The following is a 27466-nucleotide window of genomic DNA, read 5'->3' on the forward strand; positions in this document are numbered from 1 at the left end:
GTATGGACAGGGCACTTATCACATTCTTACCAAAAATGTTGAAAGAAATATACAGACTATTTTAAAAAAAAAAAAAAAAAAAAAAAAAAGAAAGACCAAACCAAAAAGCTACTTGCCGAAGGCAAGAACAAAAGTAGAGTCAGGCTTCCACATCATAAAGCTGCAATGTCCAAAATCCTCTTTAGTTTTCAGAAGGCTAGGTATCTTCCAGCCTTGAAACTCCTCAACTATCCCTCCCAGGTCAGACATCCCCAGAAACAGCTTTGCAAACGTTTCTAGAAAATTTTTAGGAAGAAAGGGTTTGCTTGCTTGCTAATTCAGTGTTGCTTCCTCATCCACACTTTGGGAATTCAGAAATCAAGATCAGTCTCTGCAGCTGCACAAAGTCACATGGTTTGGGACAAGGGAAGAACACCCTCTTCTTGGCATTAGGCTGTAAAGTCCCAAAACAATGACTTGCAATGGAAGAAAAAGCAAGTAATCATATCAATACATTAGAAATATCAAGCTAATCAGAAGATCTCAGTATTTCTGCATTCTGGATGCTGATAACCAGGACTTTCAGTCCTGTCCCTCCTCATCTTAGTTTGAAGATGGAAAACAAAGTTCCTGAGGATGTACAGTGGAATGAAACACAATAACGAGTTAACACTTACTCACTGAAAGCACAATTTCACATCGCTCCTCGGCAAGTCTCCACAAGATGAATCAGTTTTACATAAGCTACAAACAGTGTTTGTGGAGTAGAATATACGTATCTAACACAATGGAAAAGAGTAGGCTTCAAAACAGCTACCTATTACACCTTTGAAAGTTCCTGAGCAAGGGTAAATATTTTTTTTTGTAGGCTTCCTATTACACAAGGTATTCAAAATGCTTTAAGGCTCAGGAAAGTACATAAGTAGTCAACCCAAGTGAAAAATTGGGAGATTATTCACATAGCTGTATGCGATTCACATTTCCTAGTGAAAAGCATCCACCTGTACATTCTCTTCTGTATTTTCATTTCTGGTATTTCAATGCACAACATTATCCTATATAGCACAGCACAAAACTCATTAGAAGATGCTGTTAGTTTGTTAAAAATACACCAAAAAAATTAAAATTGCTTCTTTTATCCTTTCTCTTACCATTGGAAGAAGTAAGCGATACAGCAAATATATGCAAGTTTATTGCTGCTGCTTGAAGGTTAGAATTAAAGTTACACATTTTGAGATGATGCTTGAGTAAGCTGATGGTGGGACAAAGAAGAGGGAAATGAAACTCTCAATGATCAGACAGAAGGGGAACACAAAAAACCTTCACTAGTCAGGATTTAGTGTGAAGAAGTCAATTATACATATCCTGAAAGAGTTAATACTTCAGTAAGCTTCAAAAAATAAGAAATACAACTTCGTCTGAAGATTACAGGGGACGTATCTGCAACTAAAGCTTTTGTATGTGACTGAAAGACCCTAGCACCAGTCCCCGTTTTATCTTCCAGTTGTTTGTCAGTTTTGATGAACCTATGATTCAACACCACAAGGGAAGAGGGGAAAACACGACCAATAATTATATTCCTCTGATGTGGTCACTTCCCACTTTTACATATGCAGTAGCACCTGCACCAGCAGCAGTAGTAGCAGTGTCTAAGACACCTGGTGGCAGCAATGTCATAGACTTAACCTATGCTTGAAGAAAAATCCTCAGTGAGTCTCCTTGGAACAGAAAAGGCATCAGAACTGAAGTTTGTGCTTGCTTGCACTAAGTTCCAGCATCATTAAACACAACCGACCTGTAACTAGTCACAGTTATACAGTCCTTCAGGGTCTTCAGCTAGAAAAAAGAAAGCTGGCTAAATCCTCAAGTTTCCAGGATTCCATAATTCACAAGAACATTCAGAAGATGTATACTGCTGACATTGTGATTGCTGTACAAAAAGCAAGCAGTAAGGAATAACTAGAACATGCAAAACCAAAGATGCTTTTTAAAAAAAGGAACTTAGGAACACTGCATCAGAGATGAGCTCACTAACTTGGTGAGATACAAAGCCATTCTGCCTCACTTCCTCACACTGAGCAAATGGCAGAAGTGGGATCAATAATATAATTAAGGAGTATGCAAACAAAACACGCATCATAAACACAGCAGCAGAAAAAACACTTTTGTTTCTCTGCAGGACAACAGTAGATCAGAATGTTTCCTCTTTATGTAAGGTCACAAGAAATCTTAAAGCACAACTCCCAATAACAAAGTTTATCTTTAGTTACAGTAGCACTATGGGAATTTTTATTTTCAGCAATGCCAAAGATGACTACGCTGCTACACTAGTGCACTTCAGTATCATCTGCAACACTAGATGGAAGGCTCACACCCAGAGCTCACCAGAGACAGACAGGTGCAAGCAGGCTGCTCGGAGACTGTGGCAGCCAGCTATACCTCAAGTCCCTCTAGAAAAGATAATGACCCAGAAGAGAACCCGTAAAACTCCAAAAGGGCTAGTCTGTCTGGCTGACAGGCTTCCAAAGAAATCAGCCAGTGTAATTTTTAGCTTTCTACTTAAAATTTAAGAAACATGAATATGATGTACCTGGCAGTAAAGCACTTTGCTTTTCCCAGGAAAATCAAACATCAGCAAGACTGTACCACCTGGGAGCCTCTATCACATCATGAGCCTGTTTTCCAGAGTTGCGTTGTGTGTGAATATACAAATTACGACAAGTCTATACTACTCCTCTCTGCACTGTCCCACATCAGCACAAACATTCATAGGCAAAGCCAGTAGGCCAAATTGAAGAACTGAACCAAATTCGACTTCTGCAGAAAACAATGACTAAGACCTATCAGTACATTGACTAATCCCACAATTTCCGTTGGGAAGCTGGCACTCTTCAGAATACAGCCATGAAAGCTGCACATCACCTTCAGAGTAAATTAAGAACTACACTCATACTTTATCAAATTGATTATATATTTTACATCGCTCTCCACACAAACAGTAAAAGAAAAATTTTAAACCGTAGATACGAAACCCATGGCTTAGACATGACCTCTTTTGGAATCTCTCAGGTCCTCAGGAATCTGGACTAAGAATGGCAAGCAACTGTTTAAGCTTCAGTCATTTCTATTCTAGGCAGCATTTGTGTTTCCTTACACAGCAGTCTGTAAAAAAAATACAGCTAAAAGTTTTATTCAATTTATTCATCCTGAGAGGCTGGTTGTAAGGGACAGTCATCAAAATTCTCAGCAACTCAAAAATAATCAGTATTGTAACAGAGAGCTCATCTATTTATTTTCACTTTAAAATCACTCTTGATCCACAGAAGATAAATGGGTAAGTTTGCTATCTGATACTAGTTCACAATAAGGCTTATGTTTATTACATATGGCTTATTACAGAACTGAAGTGTTAGCTGAACTGAATTCTTGATGAGCTATTAACCAGCTGGACCATCTTGTCACTTGGCTCAGATACCTCATTAAAAGTTTTGAGGCTCACGTCAATTCTCATTTAGCACTGAATTGATTGCTGTGTCAGTAAGAGGGAAGGTACATCCAATCATCTCAGTTTAATTTTACTATGACAATCCCATTCTCCATTCAAGGGGTGACAATACTGCAGGAAAAAAGCCTCCACAATCCAGCAGGGTTACCTTACAGATTTATTAACTCATTTTATCACAAGAGCAACTGCAGCTTTCTTTGTTTCACATATATGGGTATGACTGTAAGAGTCCTTCTCTTCATCCTATATACTTCACAAAGCTGTTGGCAAAGACGAAGAGTTAGCTATATCCACTTGTCAGTATGCTGATAAATTGCATCAATATGCCAGCTTGAAACAATACAGAAGCATCAAGAGGACTCCAAAGATTTACGAATAACAATCAAAGTAGGAGGTACCCAAGAACTAGTAATGTTTTTGTGCCTCTGACTAGTTCCCTTGCAAAAATCCCTGCATAAAGCCTAGAGGCAATAAACTTGTCTAAGCAAGTATTTATGCAGCAGTCCCTGCAAGGCTGCCCCCTGCACTCCTGCAGCTGGAAAACGAACTCATAGGAGCCTGCGGTACACGTTAGCTTCAAGTTTACATACAACATCAATACCCATATTGCATATGCAGCCTAATTATACCAGAGGAGTTACTCTTCCCAGCTTTGCTTCGTTTTCTGCAAACACATCCAAAAAAAGTACTTCATTTAGTTTACAAAATTGTGGCTTGCTATCAGTTACGGCAGGATGATACATGAAGCGTAGGCCAACTACTGACAGCCAACAGAAAATCCTTACATAATCACCAGAGAACTCCATGCCAGACATCCCTCCTTCAGAGACAGATCTCTCATTCAGTGATCCTTCAGGAATTCATCATAGACCCCTCCAACAACTGCCAGGTGTTCTGCACCTTCTTGCAAGACAAACAGAAGTCAAAAAGAGATCTCGTGTAAGGGAAGACTAAAGAGTTCCAGAAACAGTGAGTTTTATGGGGTAACCAAAATTTGCATTCCAGATGAGGTTCTCAGGAATCCCTTGCATAAATACTAGTATTAGTACTAGCATTTCACAAACATGAAAGTCCCAAAACACACTAGGGGAAATTTTTTTTTATTTTTTTTTAAACCTCACTGCATTAATGATGCAGTCTTCCCGTGATCTACCAAAACACCCATCTTCATCTCGGGCTTCTCACGAAGGGAAGCAGTAATAATTTTTCCATGCTTATCTGACAAGTTGACTTAATGAAATCAGATTCTTGCATCACTTGCATATTTATCATACACTTTCACAATAATACTTCATACATTAGAGACACCTATGTTTACAACTGACAGCGTACATCTTCCTTGGGAAACACCACACAAGATGTACATCTAAAAAGCTACTCACAAAGTCAGAAATACTGCAGACAATACCAGATGTGCCACTAATACATACGTTTAAAAATCTGCACATTGTCTTTCCAAGAGCAAGGAAAGTGAGCAAAGTTAAGTGAAAAAACACTCAAATGTTTACCAGCAGCAAATAGGAGGAAGAACAACTAGGAATACTGGCACGATGAAGCATATTCTGCATCCAGAAGCATAGTTTACTTCACAGTTCAACCCTGAATAATTTTAGGAGTTAAAATATAAGATAAAATAGTGTAATTGAAATGCAGCTGGAGGGACCAGTGAGCTCCTATTATCTAAAGCAACACCGGCTACAATACATAAAAACAGCAAGTGTTTTGCAGTACAGTAAATCAAAGCAATAATATACATGCCTTGGACATAAAAGAATTATCTCTATAAAAAAAAGAAAAAAAACAACCCTAAGTGTTGAACAGACCTGCAAGAAAAGGCTTTGACAAGTAAAATTGGGTGTAAAACAGCTGAGATTAAAGATTATCAACAGAGTAATCTCCAAGGTGGCTCAAATCAGACAGGTACAGAAAAGTGCAAGAGGAAGTTTAGGATGAATATTCAGGAATTTTTTTTCTTGGAATTTGGGGACCATACATGGTAGCATTGCCATTGGCAAGGCTGTTCCGTATTAAACTAAGGCTTCTTCTAAACAATATTACAGGGAATATCCTGCCCTGTCAGAAGACCAAAAATTACCTAGAAGACCTCAAATACCCACCACAACCTATCTATGAATCAGCTACTCAGACTTCCACAGCTTATCCAAAAAGTCTGTGCTTTAGTCACATACTGTCTGTCCTTGGTCTGGTGCTACTTTATTTCGATTGTTTGAACAAGAACACTTGAAGGTATTTCTTGAAGACAAATTATAATGCCTGAGGATGTCATGGTCCAAAGGGCCTACCTTAAATGGGTCATCACAACCTGTAAACAGGCTTCCTCGTTTTCAACTTAGCTCCTACTTGGTCACACTGGAGAACTCTACCTGCAGTTCAAAATTAATTTTACTTGCAAACTAAAGAGCATCAACCCAAAAAAGTTTCAAATACTCTTTCCCTACAGTGAAATATCTGATATTCTGTGCATCATATACCAGAATTATTAACCACATCTAATTTCTTGCCCTACCGCACAATCCCAAGCCAAGTAAAATATTTTTAATTAAGCTAAAGACAGTACCATAATGACACTAGACATTCAGACCTGGTTTTAGTCTCAAATCCACTGGTTAATACTTTAAAAAGCACACAGACTTATTCTTTCTAGAAAGGTCAATCAAGAGTTATCTTTCCCCAGTCTTGAGACAACTGAGGCTACACGAGACCCTTATTTCACAGGCAGAGACAGGATCCAGATAAGTATCTGTCAAGAGATCTAATAAAGCAGTATTTGTTTCCACAATAAGAGCCTTCTGTCCAACCACCAGGTAACAGGTTGTGAGTAGAAGCAGGACGAAGTCCATATAAGCAGCAGTCCAGAAGCACCTGAGGAGCAATTCCTTTGCCCATCCTCTGTTGCCACTCCCACATTTCCTTCAATTAACTCAGAAATAATCCAAGTGCCAAGATAAACTTTCCCAATCAAAACTCTCATGTTTGAATGCTTAGTATCTGGAGACGTTGATGACAACCTCACCAATTCCTTCTGAAGAATCTCAGGTAGCTTTGCATATTTTTTTTACCTCTTTAAGATCCTACTACTAGAACATAAAATATTTTTTCCACAGGATGGCTATGATCCAAATAGAGACCTCAGTACTTTCAATGGACAGCTGTGTGAAACTCTCTTGGGAGTCCAATTCTAAGGCCTCTTTTGCTAAGGGATCAGAAGGTGGAAGCATCATTAGATAGTTCTAAATCCTCAAAATGGGAGAAAATTCTTAAGACCGTTTTTTTGCTCCCACCACAGAGGTTTGTGCTTAGAACTGCAAGTTTCTCAGTTTGGGCCACAAAATTCAATTATTACAAAAGAGGCAGAAAGGGAAGACAAGTACTTTATCCATTCCTCATTTCCTTTTTTTTTTTTTTACCAAAAATGAGGGTCAAGCATGATCACCTGCTGCTGCAGCACCTCAGAAATATTGGAAATAGGGTTCAGTACCCAGCAACATATTAGAGTATCAAGTTTTAAAACCAAAATTTATGATAACTGCACCAGCATCAATACTCAACAGCCTGCAAGTGTGGAAGAGGAACAAAACCAACAGGCTGCCCAATACACAGGAGCTGGACAGGTGAATCAGAGTTACAGTCCTCTCTTCAAAGCTGTTAGAAGGCTGAAAAATTTACAAACAGGCTTCTTCAAAATGAGTTGCAACATATCTGCCCATCAAAAACAGACATTCCCCCTTGTGATTTCACTTTGCAAGTAATAAAATCCAGACTGCATTGCAAACAAAGAACTGCAGCTCCCCTCCCTTCTTGCTCTCGCCCTGAGCACTTTGGCTACAGAGGCTGCTAACTTTTTGATGCTATTTTAATCTCTCCTATGCTTCCAACACATGTTTAATCTCACAGGAACTTTCTTGTAATTTGCTGTTTCAAAGTGTGCTTTCTCAGATAGATATGGACCATACTTAGCCACCTTCTGTTGAAGGTTCACATAACCAGTAGGCTTGGCTCTCCAGCTCCAGAGTAAATTAATGCTCAATGCAAACTCAACTGAGATAGCCTGAGCACTTTCAACATACTAAATTGCTGACTCAGTCCAAACGACTGCATTTCAGAATTAGTCACACATATAAGGCTGTAAGGTTGAAACTGAAATTTGTGCCAATATGAATTTTTCTTATCTCAACTGACTTCAGTATGCTTGCATCTAAATAAGGACTTCATAAGTGATCTCTGGGCAGTGATCAGCTTTGTAAAAATAGGATTCTTTCCTCCGAAATTCATGTTCTTTCCAAAGACAAGAGAGTGGAATGCGATGGTATCATAAGCAAGAGCGTCATGAAATCTTAACACCATAAAAAACACTATAGCCAGAAGTACCCAGAATGACATAGAAATAAAAGAACTATTTCTAGGTAATCCAAGGGATAACTGCCTTTTCCTATTATAACCTCCTGCCAATGCTTCCTTCCAAAGCACTTTAAAGTTTCCACTTCCCAGGAGGGGCAAACTACATTAGACATAGCACAGACCTGGCTCTGAGCTAATTTAAAAGGAATTCCCATACAATGTGCTAGATACTAAACACTAGAACAAAACTAAAAACAGTCAAGTACTAGTCTGATTATAGCTATGTTTAGACTGTTTAGATTTTTTCACACTTGCTCCATTTACATACATTTCTTTGGACTTGAACTTTTCCCCTCCCTCTGCACAATCATGAGTGCTCTCATTAAAAAAAAAAAAAATCAACCCAAACACAAACATTTTTCTAACTCTGCAGTCTGTATAGCAACAGTGCTTGCTGGTGGCCCTATTTCACTTAAACCCTGAACAGACCAGTTCAAGGTGAAAAATCCAAAAGGTATTTAAAAGGCCAAATTGCAAACATACAAACTCCTGTATTTTAAAATGCATTAGACAGAAAAGGATAAAGGTAATTGCCAGATCTAGTAAATATATATATATATATACACACATATCTATTCCATTCTATCCACATCATTTTTCCTTCAGGGCTTGTGAGAAAGTAGAGAGACTTTAAGGAGAGCATTTGCTTTTAAAGTAATTTAAAAAAAACAATTACTTTGCAAGATCTGAATTTACTATTATTAAAGTCATTTGAGCAGTATATTTTCATAGATGTTTACATCAGACTAACTACAATGTACTGAAATCAAAGCTAGTTGTCTGCTATTTTAACACTGAGGTTAATAGCTGCAGAGACTGCTGCTTCTGCAAAAATAGAGGCTCCTGTTCCACAACTGATTTTCTACTTGAAAACTTCAATTCCTATTCCTCCAGGGAAACTTGTGTCCCGATGAAGCAAACCCGTTCTGAGGATATTAAGTGTTACCAGCTTAAACAACTGCAGCACAAACAAGGGAACAGCATCATATTGTACAGCTTTCTATCTTCCATTTCCCATCCTGAGGGTTTGACTTGCACATGCTGTACAGTAGTTCTACATTTGTAAAAAAAAAGGCAACACGCATTGTAACTTGAAAACAATCTCCTTCAGATGGCATCACATGAATGCTAGCATGGACTACTGGCAGTGTAGAACATGAATCAAGTCTTTAGAATTTAAAAAAGATACAGTTTCCCAAGTAAGTCTGATCTAGAAAGTATCACTTATTTTAAAGCTTTATTATCTGAAAACTATTTACTTGGAAATACTTCCTCAACTTAAAGACGACCCACCTGCCTCAACGCTGCTTTTAGGTCCTACTTCACAACTGAAGTACAAAAGCTTAAGGCACCAATGGATGCAACGAAGCAAGCACTTTTTGTGGAAGCATCTGCACCATCTTGGCTGAAGCTTCTTAAACAATTAAGGTCGAAGACAGACACCTGGCTTGAAAACTTGCAGCCCAGGTGGGTATGGTACACACCAGATGGGCAATTGAAAGCAGGATCTTATGACACAAATCAAACTTAAGTTTGATACCTTAGGGACCACCTAAGGTATTAGTCCTATGTGTCTTGGTGAAGAATTTAAAAGTAGATGACCACTATGTAAATACAGAACATTACCAACACATTTCTTCCAAAGATGACTTGCAAAATTACAGACCATTACAGTTCCAAACTCCAGGAAGGTTACGTACTTATAGAGCTGACACTTTTCTACCTACTTGACTGACTATCAAGTTGGCTACAAATTAGATCCACAAGTAATCCAGTGGGTAAATTCACTTCTTAGGAGAAGAGGAAACAGCAAGACAGGAGACTAGATAATATACATCATCTCCTTGACCCTCAGGATCAATGAAAACCTCATATAACATCCACAACTTATAAGGTACAATAACCTAATATTGAGCTACATCAGTAACAACTATGGAAAGTAGCTGCAATGCCCAAGTCTGCTGTCCTTAAGTTTCCTCTGCACCACTTCTTTCAGGGAAAGTGACATACTAGTCATGGAATAACAAACTGGTTCCCTATAGTTAGCTTATGCAACAGTGCTGGTCAGATGTTGAATTTGAAGCCAAGATACAAAACAGAGGAAACTAAGATTCCTCATCCAATAAAACTTTTTTTCCCATGGACACTATAGAATGAATCATGTAGAAACACTGGAGGGAAAATAAAAAAACACAACATGGCAATTATTTCAGTAAGAACAGTAAAAAAAAGAAAACAAATGTGCTATTATTCGGAGTCTCCAAGTTATACTATCACCAGTGATAGTCCTGTTAGATACTCCGAGGTAACATGGGCACGTGGCTAGATACGAATAGCCTCTGCATCTCCACCATACAGGAAGAACTAAAAAGACCAAACACAATAGCTACAGAGGCTTAGAAAAAAATGAAACTAAACTGATAAAAAGGCAAATTAATTCAGCTCAGTTTCTCCAATAAGACAGTTGACCCCCCCTTATCTTTGATGAATGTGTCCCAAGATATGATAAAGTGCACAGCACCACGACCCTTGATCTCTGCTTGACAGAAGTTGTCATTCAAGGCTCAAGATATTTTGTTATCCTACCATGTCTAACAGACTGTTCAAAACCCACAAAAAAACCAGCCAGGCTAACAGCTCTACTTGCTATTTCCAAGAGCACATGCTGACAACTTCCAGACCCTCAAACTGTAAATCTGACACTAAACTAGAAAATGCTCGTTCAGATGAGCTTCCACATGAAAAGACTTCCTAGTGCAAAGTAAGACATCACACACCAATATACAGCTGAAAAACACTAGCATTTATCAGAATATGACCTACACCAGACAACTTATTTTATAGACAGGGAACAGGGAGAACTGAAGTCCATCATGATTCTGAAGCAAGGAAGTCACAGACTTTTTAAAATATATATCCATAAACACCATCAATATGTCAATGAAAAGCATGCTCTCAGTTCCCATCATCTAGATCAACCACACGGATTCAAAACATGGGTTTTGGGGGTTTTTTTGAGGCCTGCAGACACGAGGAGCTAACACTGTGGTCAATCACATTTATTGTTCCATTGTATAAAAGCGTTAACCATAGACACTAAAAATATCTTAAGTATCCCCTTGAACTAGAAACCTTTTTAGCGCAACAAGCACAACTCCTCTCAAGGTTTGAGAAGCAGGTGGTTTGACAAAAAGATGGCAAATTTCTCCAGCATTTGTTGTTTGGTTCTGGCTGGGTTTTTTGAGGGGAAGGGACAGGGGGAAGTTTAGCTTAAGTCTGTAGTTACTGCAAATTTTTATTTTATTTCTAATTCAGTTTTGGTCCTATGCTCCACAGTCTTCACTAGTAAGAACTACAACCTCGTTTTATGTTAGTTTTTTGCAGAGAAGCTCTTTTAAGTTAATGACCATGCCCATTCTCCCATTTAAGTGGTTTTTTCAGTCATGTACTTAGCACTCAAGTGTTTTTTTTTAATGGCACTTTGTTTCACATTATGCTCAGCAGCCCATGCAACACATTGCGTTTTGCAACCAAATAGCCAGTGGTCACTGGCAGATTTCCACAACCCCCCCTCCTTTTCTCAATATTATTGGAATAAATCAAGGCTCATTTACACAGGGATGGCAGCAAAACCCCTCTGCAACCTGTAAAGTCAAGTTAACCCACTTAATTATCAGTGTCAAGTAGATTTATTACAAATCTCATTACATTTGATTCATTGTTAACTAGGATCACATCAGGTATCCCAGCTTTTTTTTTTTTGCTAGAAACTCCTATTGAACCAGACTGAGGATTATCACATGGCCAAAAGACCACTTGGTAGTATTCTGGATAAATGTTCTTATCTAATAAAACTATAAAAGGAAATGAGACAATTAGAAGATTCCAGAGCAATCCTTTTAGCTACTTTAGGAACAGCATAATTAAAATGGAACATTAGCGGACGAAACAGTATTATCAGTATAAGAGGACTTCTGTAATAATCTATAAAAAGAATTATAACTTCACCTGAATAAAGAATTTGCACTAAGGAAGTGGCTTAACTTCATTTCTTCTTTCAATGAGTCTTAAACTGTTTCACAGAACACCTTTATTTCAAATTAAAGTAATGCTTACAGCCCTCTAAACTAACAATTTGGTCATCAACTTGTGATGCCAGTGACTCCTGATAAACTCACAGCTGTTGGGCTGAGTATTTATACATGAAACAACTGACGTATTTCCATCTGGTCTTCATGACAAGAGGATGACTATATAGAATGGCAAATCACTACTGCTTCCAAACAAAACTCAGGGAAGAGGAAAGGGAAACTGCTGAGTTGGACTGCCCTTGACCCATGACACAAACAGACAACTCAGCTGTCACTTATGTTTTGGTCATTTGAGAAGCAGCAAAAAGAATCTCTGAAATGAGACACCCTCTTCAGCTGAAGCTCAATCTAGTCCATGGATTTTTTTTTCCCCTTCCTGGAAAGAGATTCGGCTTGAGAAGGGGGAAGGGAGAAGGCAAGAGTATAAGGCAAATTCCCAATAGAATTGTAAGCACATTTCCATGGATAAGATTGATTTACCAGCTGGAAAATCCAAGTTTAGAAGAAGGCAGCTCAAGAAGTCAGAATTTAGATGCAGGTTTTAACCATGCTCATTATTCTTTTACATAGGGTAGCTGAATACAGACGCAGATACAAAATCTGCTTCGTTCCAGAGTGTGGGGGAAGGGAGGATCCTTGTTTTGCCAGATGGCTTATGCAGGGACCACAGGAGGATTCAGGAAGGCCAAAGTTAGAAAATAAAGCAAAAAAAATTACATTGGCAATGACTGATACAGTGTTTTGTTGGGGGGGAGGAATGAGAATACTTCCTGAACAGGTAAGAAGCAAGAACAATTACCATTCCCACACAGGAACAAGAAAAACAAAAGATACCATTTCCCTGCATATTATTGCCAGAGAAGATAAGGACAGAGTCAAAGGGAAAGTGGAAAATAGTTTTCTACATCGTCAACCAACTCATTCTTTCCATTGTAAATTCCAGTGCCAACTTCCTCAGATTTCATATTTCCAAAGTGATAAAATATACTTAAAACATCACTACGCTTCCAGCCTGCTGCTTTTTAACTGCACTCATCCACACCAACCTAGTTAACGTGTATCAGCTGAGTCGCTACCTGTTATTTATCAGTGAATTTTAGATAAAGCAGTTGCTCTCCTTCAAATTTTACAAGGTTGCCCAAACCATCTGGTTTGTTGCAGAAAGTTACCAAGATCAGAAATTGAGCAACATAGACTCTTGGATGTGATACAACAGTAGAGTCACACAACACAAGCATATTTTAGAAATTCAGTATTATCTTATAAACTGCCACATTAGAAGCCGCAACTGTTTTCTGACAGAGGTCAAAGCACTGAAGAACCGTTGTGAAGCAAACCTTTAGTTGAACAATTCAGAATACCAACCAGCAATTTGCAATAATAGTAAATAACATAGCCTCCCACCGGAAGAATTTTGGGAATTATTTTGCTGATGCTGAAAATACAGCTAGCTGCTTTAGCACAGTTGATCCTGGCTTACTTCCTTTGATTAGCCTGACCTAATAATCTCAAGCTATTTCGGCTTTCTTCACAAAATTAAACCATTTCTTTGCTTCACCATTTGAAGTAATTACTGTTTGCACTACAGTTAGCTTTCATAGGTGGAAAAGGACTACCAGAGCTCTTGCAGATTCTTCTGAATCAGTTTATCAGCAACCTCCAATTCAAAACCCTATCACATACATGTTACAGAATCTAAGGATGCTTTCTCCCAGACGCTAAGGAATCATGAGATTTTGCAGTATTGGTTTATCAAATAGAAACCATTTATAGTTGGGGTACATTAGGAGTTTTCCCAAAACCTCCACACTTGGGGCAGCAATGCTCTGCAAAGTTTTTCCTCACCCTTGTTCAAACAACACTTTAAAGCTCTTCATCTATACATCTCAGAAAACAAATTCAGAAAACCTGAAATAGCTAGTCATCTACCACTAACTAGGCCACAGACGCTGATTTGGGACAGATGTCACTCCAGTTCCAAAAAACCCTCTTTCAAACACCTAAATTATGGTCACAAAGTTTTACCTTAAGAGATAAAATGTACACGTTTACAATCTATTACAAAATACTAAAAAACTCACAACAAATAGCAACAAAACGTTCATCATGACAGGCTGCTGCCCTTATACAGCTCAAAGTCTGAACACAGGCATAAAATAACTTTCCCTGTTCGTTAAACAGATATTTAATCCACAAGTCTGTTAAAAAAAACTGAGAAACTGAGGTACATCAGTCAGTGGCTTATTCAATAAGATATCACTAAGCTAAGAATACACCAGGAGATATTCTGAGAAAAAGCAGTGAAGAAATCCACAAACTTTACTACGAGTATTATATTAATGATACTTTCCTGAACTAGCCATTAATAGCAATTTGCAGAATTAATTCATTGTGTTAAATCTGCGTGGTCCTAAAACTTTAAAATTTGTGCCATGTACATCCTAAGAAACATGGGGTTTTTTGCTATTCCTCACCTTTATCGTGTAAATGCCGTTTCAACTCTTAAAGTTCCTCAGAAGAAACCACTTAAGTCAACAGTCATGACAGATTTAAGAGTCTCCAACGCCAATAAATCAAACTTCAATTCTGCTTAGTTTTGGTATTTGCCCAAATTTGAGAAGTAACATTTCATATTGGATAGAAAGAAGAAAAAACATTTTTTTGAACCCTAGTGCCAAGATACAGACAAGACAACCAGCTATTTTTCCTATTTGAAGTAAGTGCTATCATACACATGTATAGTCATGTTCAGTTGCACTCATATGCTGTGATTTGTGCTGTATTACTGTTATGGCACTTTTTTTAAACACTCTCACTGTCTGTACACCATTCCATAACAAGCCCCATATCCCATTTGATGCACCTATGCAAACACCCTGGAAACTCTAGGGACACACCAAGTCTAAGAAAAATGACCAATCTCTCAAAAAAGCAAAAAAGGAAGTGAACAGTCTAAGATATTAAGCTATGTTAATATAACCTGACAGTACCAAGTTTTGCTTTATAGGCATACAACCTGAATAAATCAACAAACTCATTTTAACAAAGGTGTTTTCAAACAACAAGATAGAAGGGACAAACTACAGGATCATTCTTAAATAGTTGCATCACATCTAAAGCAACTGGAAAGATTTGTTCCACATAGAAAAAAAAATAAATGCAGCCCCTAAACAGGATATTAACTACTTATATCTGTTCTGTACATGAAATTCACTTCAGGCACAAATGCAACTCAAAGCAGAGTTCCCTGGGATCTTTTCACTTTCTGCAAACACAAGAAGATGACTGCAACTTGAGAGGCCAAAATTCCTTGCTCTTCCTCCTCACATTTCTCACAGTTAGTTGGGGTTTTTTTGTTGCCACAACCACTGAAAAGCACTGAACATTCAAACAGACAGTCTACAAGACCAAAGGGAGTCCATAGAACACACATGCACATTTTCCTACAGGAAACTTGAGTACTAAAGACAGTTTTTTTATGACAGATCTTCAGGTCTAGACCACGCACAATCTATTAACGTGTTACAGCATTTAAGTCTTTAGCAGCAGCCCCGGAGCCTCTTCACTTTTTTTTTTTCCCTTTTGTTCCTGAGGGTAATTACTGAACCTCTCAGATACGTTCAGGCTTGTATAATGAGATCAGCAAAAGATACCATGCCATCACCTGAACTGGCTCACAGTTGCCATCAAGAGGCAAAAAAAAATTCAAATTCCAGGGCCCTGTGTAATTCCCCCCGCGAGGTACAGACAACCTGAAATGCATTCTGTTTTGAGCTACTTGTCTGCGGAAAAAAGCTCAAGCTGCATGCAAAGGAAGTAGAGAAAACCACAGAAAAAACATTCTAAAACTAAACTGAAAAGTCTTATTTTTGTACGAGACATTTCTACAGTTTCTCCATTTTCAGCTCACTGTTCCTGGCAAACCTAACAAGTCACTAAGCCTCAAACCACGACAAATGCAAATAAAAGCAAGTCCTCAAAGGCCATTCTATGTACTATCAATCTCTACTTGTCCACATCCGGAGAGGGCTATATAAAAAAAAAGTTTCAATCACTTTTCAGACAGTAGTGTAGGATACTTGTCTGAATGGATGACTTCTCAAGAACTCTCCAAGTTTAGTCTCATTTATCAATTTTTTTCTTCAGGGAAGACTCAAAGGCTCCAAGTCCAAATCAGCTGTAGCAAATCAGAGTATTAAATTAGCATCTTGCATTTCCCAAATGAAAGTGTACTCTAAGCAGCTGAATAAAGAAAGAGACAAACCAAAAAAGAGTTCTATGTTGGAAAAGATCTGTAAGAATAAAAGCCTCACTTAAAAGAAGCAGATTCAAAACCAGACATGGTAACATTTTGCAACATTTAAGCAAAACCTGCTAACAGTTCAGAAATTGCCATTAACAGATGCATATTACATAAGTGTACACAGATTTGCAGATCCTTAAGATAATCAGTCTGGATTGCCGAAGCTTTTAATAGCAATATTTGCGGGTTATTGTTTGTATGTCATTAGTCTTTGCCAGGATAGAAGCAGTCAAAATACATTCAGATTGGGGTCAAAAACTCACCAGCAACAGCCAGCGAAGCAGAAGCAAACCACAGTGTTACTCTTAGAGAGGAAAGTGTCCAAGGAAAACTGCATAGTCTTAAACTATCACGAGATCATTATTAACTAGCCAAAACCAGATAAAACGTACATAATTGTTGGTATAAGCTTTACACTATCTATTGTTTACCTCAGCATTCCTGCATAGCTGTTTCAGATTTACCCCAATTACAGCGAGATCAGTATTCCTATTCAAATTCTTCTAAATGGTAGTAATCACTTAAATCTCAATCACTTAAATGAGTTTTTCCCATTCATAGCTATTTGCTTTCTGCTGCTAGCCCCAAGTCTGCTATCAGAATCCACCGGCTTCAACTACTGATGCAATGAAGTTAGGAACGGCTGAAACCATCCAGATGAAAAAGATGATCCAGAACAGCTAAACAGGCACAATGAAGCTTCTCCCTCACACAGGGTATCTAATAAAGCTTATTTTCCACACCATCTGCTGTCCTAAAGCAGAAAAATAGCTGTCCAGTGAATACCTACTGAAAGTTTCTATCAATGACTCCTTTTTAACAGAAGAGGCGATAGGATCCAAACTGTTCTGAACTATGGCTCAAAATAAATTATGCCCACCATAAGTTAACAGAGTTGCCAAAGCTCCCTCTTTGTTTTGATCTTACCAATAACGTGCTAAAGAAGTCCTACTAACCACTCATGAAATTAGATGACTCGAAAAGCACCATAGTGATCTTGTCCTGACAACAGATAATCCAGAGAACTGCTGCCAATAGATGAAGAGGATCATTTCAGGATCATATTCTTGCACACACTGAGTACAAAAAGAAATGGCATCCCCTACCTTAAAACACACAGCCTTGGACAAAGCATTAGTTCCAGTGTCATCGACACATCACTTCAAAGCTCAGAGATATTCCAGTTACAAGACAGATGGCTATCAAGTATAAACATACTTTTTGCAGGATTCCTGAATCAAGAATGCAGGTAGCAATCCCAAAGATTCTATTTAGACCTACAATAATAAATCCAAGCTTGGTAAATTCACCTCCCTGAGTGATTTAGAACGAGTTACCCTTGTAAAAATTCCTGTTTTGTGGAGATATTAATATTTAAACAGATTCTGGAAGAGAAAAAACATACCAATAAAAGTTTTTTTGTTTTTTTTTTTTTTTTTGGTTTGGTTTTTTTGCAGGCTGCAGTTTCCTTTGCTAAAAAATAAACTAAGAGCATGTTAAGTTCCTTTTAAGCCATGTAAAGTTACACGTAGTGCTGCTAGGAATTACCCAGGGAAATCTGGAAGTGCTTCAGAACAATCCAGGTATATGCAGCAATGCGCCTGTCATCACCGGGTGAAATGTTCAGAACATGTTTGAAAAATGAATCAGAATTTCTGGTGACTGTATTGTACCCCAGCTATTTTACTCTGGCTTATTAGGGGGAAAAAAAAAAGAAAAAAAAAAAAACCAAAACAAAAAGAAAGAAAAAGTCTTGGCAACAACTGCAATCTTCTTGTAAGGATCTCCTTTTTGGTTAAGAGGATAGCGTCGCATAGCGTAGAACATCACTAACACAAAGTTTATCCTTTACTGCATGGAGTTAAGGAGTGTTCTCCACGTTGTGCCCATGAGACAAGAAGTGAGCAACCTCCCCTTTCTCAAGGATGACCTCAAGCGAGCCACCTCTTCACTTCCCCTGGCTCTCCCAAAGAGAATGATGAGGGCAACCAAAACCACACATTGAAAAGTGCTGGTATGACAACTTCTAAATACACCGAGGAAGTTGAAAGTAAGGTAGAAAGAAGGACATCTGTAGTATCTCAACCAGAGACATTCAAGCATTGTTTCAGTATCATTCTCAAAATCAGTTAGAAGAAAGTCCTTGGGACTATAAACAGATTCCACAGAAATACCTGTGAAGCCAGTATAAAAATTTGAGTCTCATTCATTAGGACAAGAATTTTAACACCACATTTGAAAAGATTTTCAGATGCTTCATGTTAGATAAGTCTTCAATTACTCCGAGAGATTGATTTTCAAGCAGCACTACAAATCTAGCTATTTAGAAAAGGAATTGTTTCAAATATACCGGAAAAGTAATTTTCCAGACGTGGTGTACACATGTCACAAACAAGTTAAAATCATGGATTCGTTATCTAAAGAGTTGAAAACAGTAACTTTCTACCATCTGCTATTAAAAAAAAAAAAAAGACTCCACACATGCTCTGCCAAGAGTCTTATGCCCAGCTGCAGAAGCACTGCAAACTTGCATGATATTTATTCTTTTTCTTATAGCCCAAATGTTACAGCCATTATGTCTGCATTTCCATTTTTTCATAAGTTAATAACTCTCGAGGCTAAGAAAAGCTTGAAAATGTGAACTTAAAGACAAACAGAAAAATACTCCAACTTTAATTTCAACTCAACCATGATTTGGAAGAACTAATTAGTGATCAAAAAAAAAAAAAGGTTGCTAATCTTTACAGGAAACGAGAGTTTCTGAAGAGATGCATGACAGGAAGCATCAAGGCTGCCACTGCTTAGCACAAACTTTGTATGACATGCAGCATGGAGAACCTGGGTGACAGTCAGAGTCATGCTGTTTAACAAGCTGCTGGCATGAAACAAAAAACCAAGGACAAAATAAGAAAAAGAACATGTGGCCTGGAGGGATGTTGCTAACCAAAAGGCACTGAATCTACACTGCACCAGGCACTGCATCCATGGAGACTACCACAGATCTATTACTGCTTGTTTTATTTATTACTCTGCTAGACAGCTCTCAAAGGACTCTATAGAGGATGTCTCCAGGGAGTTTTATCAGGTGGCGTTTTTTTCCCTCCGCTTTCAAAGAAAGATTATAGTCCTGGTACTTTTCCTTAGCCCTCTAAAGTTTAGTTATGAAGTTCAGCACTTTTATTTTAAACCACAACAGCCCAAAACAAATCTCATTTAAGAGATTTAATTCTGCAGCTCTCAAACCCACACAAACTGACAAACAAGAACCTGTTTATTTCCATAAGAAATTCTGCATTTTCAGAATGTACTTATCCGATTATATTTATTGCCTTGCAACCAGCCAGTTACAGATTGAACCACAGCCATCTCCAAAAGCGATATCCCTTTGAGGTAAGATTATTTTGCTAAGTAGAGGTCTCCTAACAGCTGCAGCTCCAGAATGTACTTTAAAGCTCCCTTCTCTCTTTCAGGGTCACCTTTGTAAAGTCTGACCACTGTTTATACTTCTGCAGGTAATTAGTCTGGCTCCTTTCCCATGTCATTTATCAAGTTGTCAATTGTATCAATTACAGCACAAACACTCAGGAATATGGCCGGGTTTTGTTCCATAGCCAAAGGAGAAATTGTCACATCAGAGGTCTGAAGCCAGTAAGTATCAGTAACTTGTTCTACCCCATGACATGAAAACCAACAGAAAATTTAGACTTTACTGCACAAAACTTCAAGCTCCCTGTGCGTGGACACTTGAAGACACTTGGAAATCCTATGTAAACTGCAAGTGTTATCAACTGTTGATACTGTTTTACAGCTTTTTGCTTTCAATATTTGGAATGTGTAGAGCTGAGAACAGAAAAAGATCTAATAAGGACAGAATGATGTTCACATAGGTTGTCACATACCTTTATTAATCTACATTTGTGACAGTTATGTATTTGATCCAGAAGCAGTCACAAACAGGAGGCACAGTGCTGCTGTTATAGTGGCTGTATCCACACATAGTTATGCTCACAGACTAGTAGAGTTAAACACTGGTGTGACGTACAGGGCATTGGACTCGCCATACTGGATTAGACTTGATCTGTTTCAACAGAAGTTTTATAAAACATACTTTAAAATATTCAGAATTAAACCACAGTTGGATATTTCAAAGCATGTGTATTTTTTTCAGGATGTTGACTATTTCTCCAGAACTAGCAGAATGTGATCATTTTCCAATAGCACTTGACCCACAGATGAATTCCAGGTCCGCACTCCTCAGCTTCCTCCGACAGAACTAAGATTTTGATCTCTTTTTCCATTCTGCTTTAATGCAGCTATACGATTGTGCATCAGAGCTAGCATCTTTGCAGTCAGGCCTCCTAGTGAGCAATATGAAACCAGCTTTAAAAAAAAGACTACAGGATGCCACAGTTATGTGTTACAAGACCTTTTTTGGTTGTCAGACTTGAATGTGCAGCTTCTGAAACGTTCCCAGCTCAGTCAGTCCAGAGAGCAAAGAGATTTTCAAGAATTATACTTTGACTTCAGTAAGCTGATATTTATCACGGTGAGCCTGCAGTGGAGTCTATACTCCAGAGTATAGAAATTACATTCCATTGTTGTCTGCTGAGCTAAAAATCAGTATTAAATAAAGCTTAAAGTCCAAGAGACAAAGGCAGGTATAGCTAAATCTAATCTCAAGTATCGCTGAAAGTGAAGATATGCATCTTATCCAAGCAACTTCCTGTATTGTAAGTTTTCAGTTAGCTTCTATACATTCTTACACTCAGAAAAAAAATCTGACATACGGAAATATTATTTAGCACCTCACTACTTCCTGTAATAAAGTGACAACCAGTTGCATTATCAGTTCTACCAGAGTGCACTACAGAATCGCATGGTTCAAATTAGGTTAAACCATTATATTTGTACTCAGCTGTTTTTTCATTGCTGCTTGCTGTATAAAGAAAAAAATCCATCTGTAAGTCGGAATATTTGTACACTACGCTTGGTCTACAGTTAATGGTCTGCAACAGAGTGGCACAGGTATAACCTGCACTAGTGTATTAGGTCAGAAGACTTATAAGGTAAAGGTAAGCAAATTCACATTCAGCTTCCCCTCAAAGTAGTAACACGTACAACATACTCTTCTTGCACCACTTTCATCTCTCAAACTCATTTCTTACCCCTAGAAGCTCCATCTTGCTTAGAGACAACCCTCAGCCTCCTTTTCCCCTTCAGCGGCTCACGTGTTAAGCACAATAACCTGACTTAACACTGCACTGATGCCAGAGTAAGAATGCCCAAGTGACACACCAGCAAGAAGATCCATTTGTGAAGTGGAACTGCTGACCGACCAACCTGCCCTTTCTGTCAAAGAAATATAAAGGACAGGAGTGATTGAGCACACAATGGACAACCAGTACAGTTCTCCAGTGCACACACCTTACCAGGAATGCATTTTCAACTAATGTAAATATCTTTCTAATAACAGCTTCTAAATCATGCTTCCTTTAAAAGATGACACTGTCAAAATGAAAGGAGGTAAGTCTTCACATGTCAATAATACGCAGCTCGAAAGAGAGCCTAATTACCTTCCATATCATCAAGTGCACTTTTGTATTTGAAAAAGTTCCTAATTTCAATGACAGAACACAGAGCAGTAATTCTAGACACTAGACTTTGCAGTCCAGCAAGTGACAGCACCACCCTGTATTGTTCTGTGAACCAGAAGTTAAATGACAGTCTTGATTTAAAACCAACTCAAACTGAAACAGGGACTCGGAGAATGACACATTACCCCTAAGATTTGACTTTTACAGTCAACTCTGTGAGTCTTGCTACCTTTGGCATAAGAGCATTACCACACACAGATAAACTTAATGCAACAGGAAAAGGCACCATGTATTAGCCACAATGTTACCTGGACTGTACAGAGGTGACAAAAGACTGACCGTTCAGAAATGTAATTCAAAAGACTAACCAGTAACGTGATTGTACAGGAGGAATTACTTTAATTTAAAAATAGAAAACAGCAGCAGTAACCACTTTTTCCAAATCCTACCTACTTAAAGACTATTAAAGCACTAACCCTAACTACTACTACTACACCTAATTTATGAGATGTTCTAATGACAACAGTAGGAGGCACACTTGACCGAGACTAACTAGAGTTGGGATGAATATATACAATGGGAATAAAAGTGTTTGAAGGCTAACACTACACGAACAATTTCCTTGCAGTTACTGACGCTGAGGACCAGCCCTAAACAGTTGCTGCTGAACTCTTCACAACTCCACTATGCCCACGTCAGGGCAGATATTTCACACTTAAATACCTGCATCCAATATTTAAACTAGGTTCAGTTACAGTTCACTTCTTATAGACATGCCGCAAAGTAAACCAGGATAGTCTATCAGTCACACCTTAGTTGGGATTTCGTTACACATCTATGAACAACTTTGAAATACTCAATTCCTTCAAGTCAAATCATCTCATCTTCCACAGATTAAGAAAAAACAGAGTCTTGGCCTTGCCAGAGATACTAACACCACCATTAGACTATCAGCTCTTTCTCCTGTTTCCTCCACAGTTCAGTTCATCAAGCGTAGGGGGCATTACAACACACTTCAAGCGCTTCTTAAGGACCTGGACCAATATTCTCCACAGTATCACCAGCAACTCAGGAACCCAAGCTGCATTTGATAAACAGCACTCAAACTCCCTTTGAAAGGAAGCATATTGATATTCTCAGATTTTACACTTTATTGTTACAGAGTATACACTTAAAAATTAGGTACAGTTGCATTGTTCAACATTAAGTAGTCATTCTGCCAGAGAGCACCACAAAGTCTTCTGTGCTGTCCTTCATCCTTGATTCCTACAACAGAATTTGCTCCAATACTTAAATGCCATCATTTAAGTGAGATGAAAGCAGATGACATCTTGTTTCCATCCAAACAGATTTTAAGAAACTGAAGAATTTGAGGTATGCTAGAAAAGCCTTAAAAGAACATACGTCCAAAGACTCTGCAAAAATACAAAGTATTCTCACTCCATTCTGTTACACATCTTTCAATCAAGAACTGTGATACGCCTTTATCAACTTTGGACAAGCCAGGAGAGGAACAACTTAGTCATGACGATCATGCTAAGCAGCCTCATTGCAGCAGCACTACAGCAGCCCTGTTGAGAAGACCCATGGGGAGGTTGGACACCTAGGATGCCTACACTCACGAGCATGATTACAGAGAAGAAAAACTCTTCTACTGCTAAGGAACATTATTTCAAGACAATTAAAGTAACCATCAGTTAGTTATAGTAGGCGTAATATAGCATGGAAGAAAAATAATTCACATTTCTCTAATAAAATAATTATGCTTTGAAGGTTTAATTAATCCTCATACCTTGGGATTCTGGAAAACCAATGACACCTAAGTTTCAGTCCATCTTTGTGAACCCAGACTGTATTTTGATACAAATCATGTATAATGAACATCACTAACCTGTCAACAACTATGTTTTCCTAGATAAGGAAGAAGAGGATGTACCCATCATACCAACAAATACCAAGCTCCTCCTTTTATTTCTAGATGCAAACAATAAAACAGGACTTAATCTTAAAATATTTTATTAACTGTAGAGTCTAGCTCCTCTAGTAAATACTATTAACAACTATAAAATGTATATCCCTGTTTCAAACTCAACATTTTGTGCATATCCAGCCTCCTGAAGAGAGGAAAGCTACAGCCTTCAGAATAATTTGACCCACAAGGCACTCCTGCAACATAGTTAACCACCAAGCAAGACATCAAATATTTCCCCCTTGCAAATATTTTCATTCATACTTTTTGCAATCTGTCATTTGAGATACTACTCATTAAATTCTTCAATCAATTGAAAGCTCAGCAACATGTCCTTTATAAATGAGCTTCTTTATTAAATTACATCAAAGAAGGTGCTTCTTTAGACAGTTTGTCCACATGGTACTAATGATGATTAAGACACTTCAACAGATACAACATTAGTGAAAAGTGACTGATGCCAAGCTGACATGAGTTTCCAATCAGTAAGTAAAGTGCGAAGATTAAAACAAATTTCAGGGATTAAAATCAAGGAACTCCAAAATTGCAAAGATTAAAATTTCAAATAGAAGTAATATGATTTTGGCCTATTATTAACCTCCTCTCAATTCGAAGTGGATGTGAAAAGCTTATGCAGAGCCCAACACTGGATCATTTCACTTCTTTCAATTTAAAATTAATACTCAAAAGACTGCCACAGTAAGCACATGGCTCGTGTGGACGAGTGGAGCATGCTTAAGGGTCACAAAGAAAACTGGAAGCTCACTTACACAACCAGTAAGTGTAGAATAATGGCAATAGCACAATCAACCAAGATACTAGCAGAATGCTTGAGTAATCATCCAAAAGCAAAGATGAATACAAATACAGAGATCTCTTCATGAATCCTCTCAGTTTGACTGGAATAGATATAAAATTGCTTTTGAGGGGAAGAGAGTTTTGGTACAGTGACTGCAATCAATCATTTGTGAGTAGCTAACTGCTTAAAAACCCCTCAAAAGACTTCTGGAATTTTGACCCAATGCTCTTTTGTCTGCCCTAAATGGAACGGGATCACACACAACAATAAAGCCATACTACATGAACACCTCTATATAACACACCAAAACCCAACACTAATAAGCAAGCACTATCCTTTTAATTTAATGGTGAGGCTTCAAAAGCAAACTACTACACTAGGTATTTGTTCCTGGTACTCCAAGCTCTTCCCACTTTTAAGGTTGTTGCACAGTAACTCATGTCTTGGTTATACAAGCTCTGACTCGCATGGAACTAAAGGTGTTCTTGCCATCATTAGACTGAGCTTCTAGAGAACTCTGCCTCTGCTCAGCCCAGAAACTTGGTAGTGTCTTTGTCCAGTGCAATCCACCAGACATTTGGAAAGGCTAAACTTCATTGGGCTTTTTTTAAGGCTTCAGATAGGCGATAATTACTTTCTTCCTTTCCTTATGCCTGTTAAGAAGTGTGAAACCTAGGACTTAGAACAAAGAAAAAAAAAAAGCTTTGCAAAACTAAACAATGTGATGCACTACATGACTGCGTATACTCTAGGCTTACCAGGTACGAGAATCTACCACCACAAACATATGAAGTGTCTGTGAAATTAATATTTTACTATTTATTTTTTTCCTAAGAAAAACACCTAAACGAATTTTGAAGAATTAAGGCTAACTCAAGCTGACACTCACTCATACTTTTTCACTCAGACTCCCTGAAGCTGTGCACAAGTATTTTTACAATCCTCCAAGCTACCTTTTGGAGATGGACAATGCAAGACACTGTAACAAACAGAACTGTGGTGCATCTTCTGATGATAAGGCTAAAAAATCATTCAGAGAGCAGGGTATTTAAAAGAATTAAAAGGCAAACTGACTCCAAGGAAAGGCTGCACCTTTCTTCCAAAGCAGTGCCTCAGGTAAGGTCTGCAGCTCCCTGTCTGAATAAAGCAGACCTCGAGTTGATAGATTTTACCTCCCTCAAGCACACAGCCTAGCACCTGGGAGAGTGACTGCACTTTGGCAATTCACCATTTTTATTTATTTTACCTGCAGCTCGCACCAGGCGACTTCCACAGTGGTATCCGTATCCAGTCCTTTATACACAGTTTTGAAAGAGCCTCTTCCGATCTCGATGTCAAACTTCAGGAAGCGGCCATCTGGGGAGATGCCCACCGCCTTGGTCTCAAGCTCTTCGATGTCTTCCTGCTGCGTTCTCCGCTCCTCAAATTCCCTGCTGGCGGCCGAGGCGCTGCCAGCCACACTGGTGGGGGGTAACGCAGTCGCCTCGTCCTCCTCCTCCTTGGGCAGCAGCGGGGCGGCATCCTTCGGGGCAGAGGGCTCCTGAGCGGACTGTCCTTCGAGGGGAAGCGGGGCGGGCGGTGGGGGCTGCTGCAGCAGCGAGGGGGCCTGGGCGGCGGTGACAGCGATGGAAGAAGTCCGGCTGGCACACTCGGGAGGAGAGACCAAGGGAGCGGCGCTGCCTCCCGAGACAGGGGCCGAGGGCGCTGCGGGCTGCAAACTGGGTAGCTCCAAGGCCGTAGCGTTGGAGTCGCAGATCACGCTACGGCGGAAGAAGCGGTGCTCGGTGGCTGCCGCCCCTCGGCTGTCCTTGTCCATGGTGTGGCGGCGGCGCCGGTACTCCTCGCTACGGCCTCCGCTCCCGGCTCCGCCGCCTGCTGCACCGGCTCCGGTGGCTCCGTGGTCGGCGGCGACGGCGGCTCCCAGTTTCTCCCCGATGGAGCTGTCCGAGCTGGAACCGTTCTTAGGCGGCGGCGGCGGGGGGACCAGGAAGCGAGGAGCCGGTGTGCCGCTGTCTGCGGCGCCCCCCGACATCGTGCCCCGGGGGAACGCTGCGAGGGCGAGGCGGCGGCGGCGGGGATGGGGGGGGGGAAGCGAGGGAAGGGGCCGGTCACTGAGCGGGGAGCGCGCCTGTCCGCGGCTGCCGTTGCAGCTGCAACAGAGGAGGGTCCCAAGGGCTCCTTACGGCGGAGCTGGGAGGCGGCTGCTGGGGAGGTTGGGCCGGCGGGGTGGATCCCCGGTCAGTGTCTGCATCCATCCTGCAGCGGGGAGCCGGGCAGCGGGGCCGACATGGAGCAACCAGGAGCGGAGAGACGGGAGGGGGGGGGGCACGGGGATGGGGAGGGAAAAAACCCAAGCACCGGGCCCGGGCGGGGCGGGAGGCGCCCCGAGGCAGGCCCCCGACCGGGGGGAGAAGCCGGTGCCTCGCCCGGCTGCTTTAAGGCGAGGGGAGCGCGCTGCAATTATTCCCCGGCGATGGAGAGAAAGCGGGGCCGGTCCGGGCGCGCCCCCCCCCACCCGGAGCGAGGGCCTGCGGGAAGGGGATGGGAAGGGAAAGGGGCCGGGAGAGGAGACAGGGAGAGGGGGGCCAGGCCCCGCACGCCGTCCGTGGAGGAAGCTGCCGCGCTCAGTCACTCGCACCGGGCGGGGGGGGGGAAGGAGGGAAGGAGGCCTGGGCAGGCCTAGCGCTCTCACCCCTTAGCGAGGGGGCAGGGAAAGGGGGGCGCGGGGGCTCAGCCCCGCCTCAGAGGGGCGCCCATAGCGGCCGCGGCCTCCACCTCCCCGGCAGGCAGCCACCGCCCGCGCGCGG

General features: G+C 40.1%; 1 protein-coding gene across 11 annotated transcripts in view; it reads right to left on the minus strand.

Moving 5' to 3' along the window:
* The window catches only part of WNK1 (WNK lysine deficient protein kinase 1), a 103646-nt gene extending 76299 nt beyond the window's left edge, over window positions 1-27347 (minus strand). For 4 of the 11 annotated variants that reach the window (XM_014937332.1, XM_014937330.1, XM_014937331.1 and 1 more), the window contains exon 1: window positions 25906-27344. In XM_014937332.1, coding sequence (XP_014792818.1) covers window positions 25906-26691 — 786 coding nt within the window. In that variant the 5' untranslated portion in view covers window positions 26692-27344. Of the gene's footprint in view, window positions 1-25905 lie in introns of all 11 variants that reach the window. The other 7 variants (XM_014937338.1, XM_014937339.1, XM_014937336.1 and 4 more) reach the window with 6 other exon arrangements.
* Between the last annotated feature and the right edge of the window lie 119 nt (window positions 27348-27466).

The sequence above is a fragment of the Calidris pugnax genome, unplaced genomic scaffold (assembly GCF_001431845.1).
Source record: "Calidris pugnax isolate Ruff unplaced genomic scaffold, ASM143184v1 scaffold1, whole genome shotgun sequence".
NCBI classification, from domain to species: domain Eukaryota; kingdom Metazoa; phylum Chordata; class Aves; order Charadriiformes; family Scolopacidae; genus Calidris; species Calidris pugnax.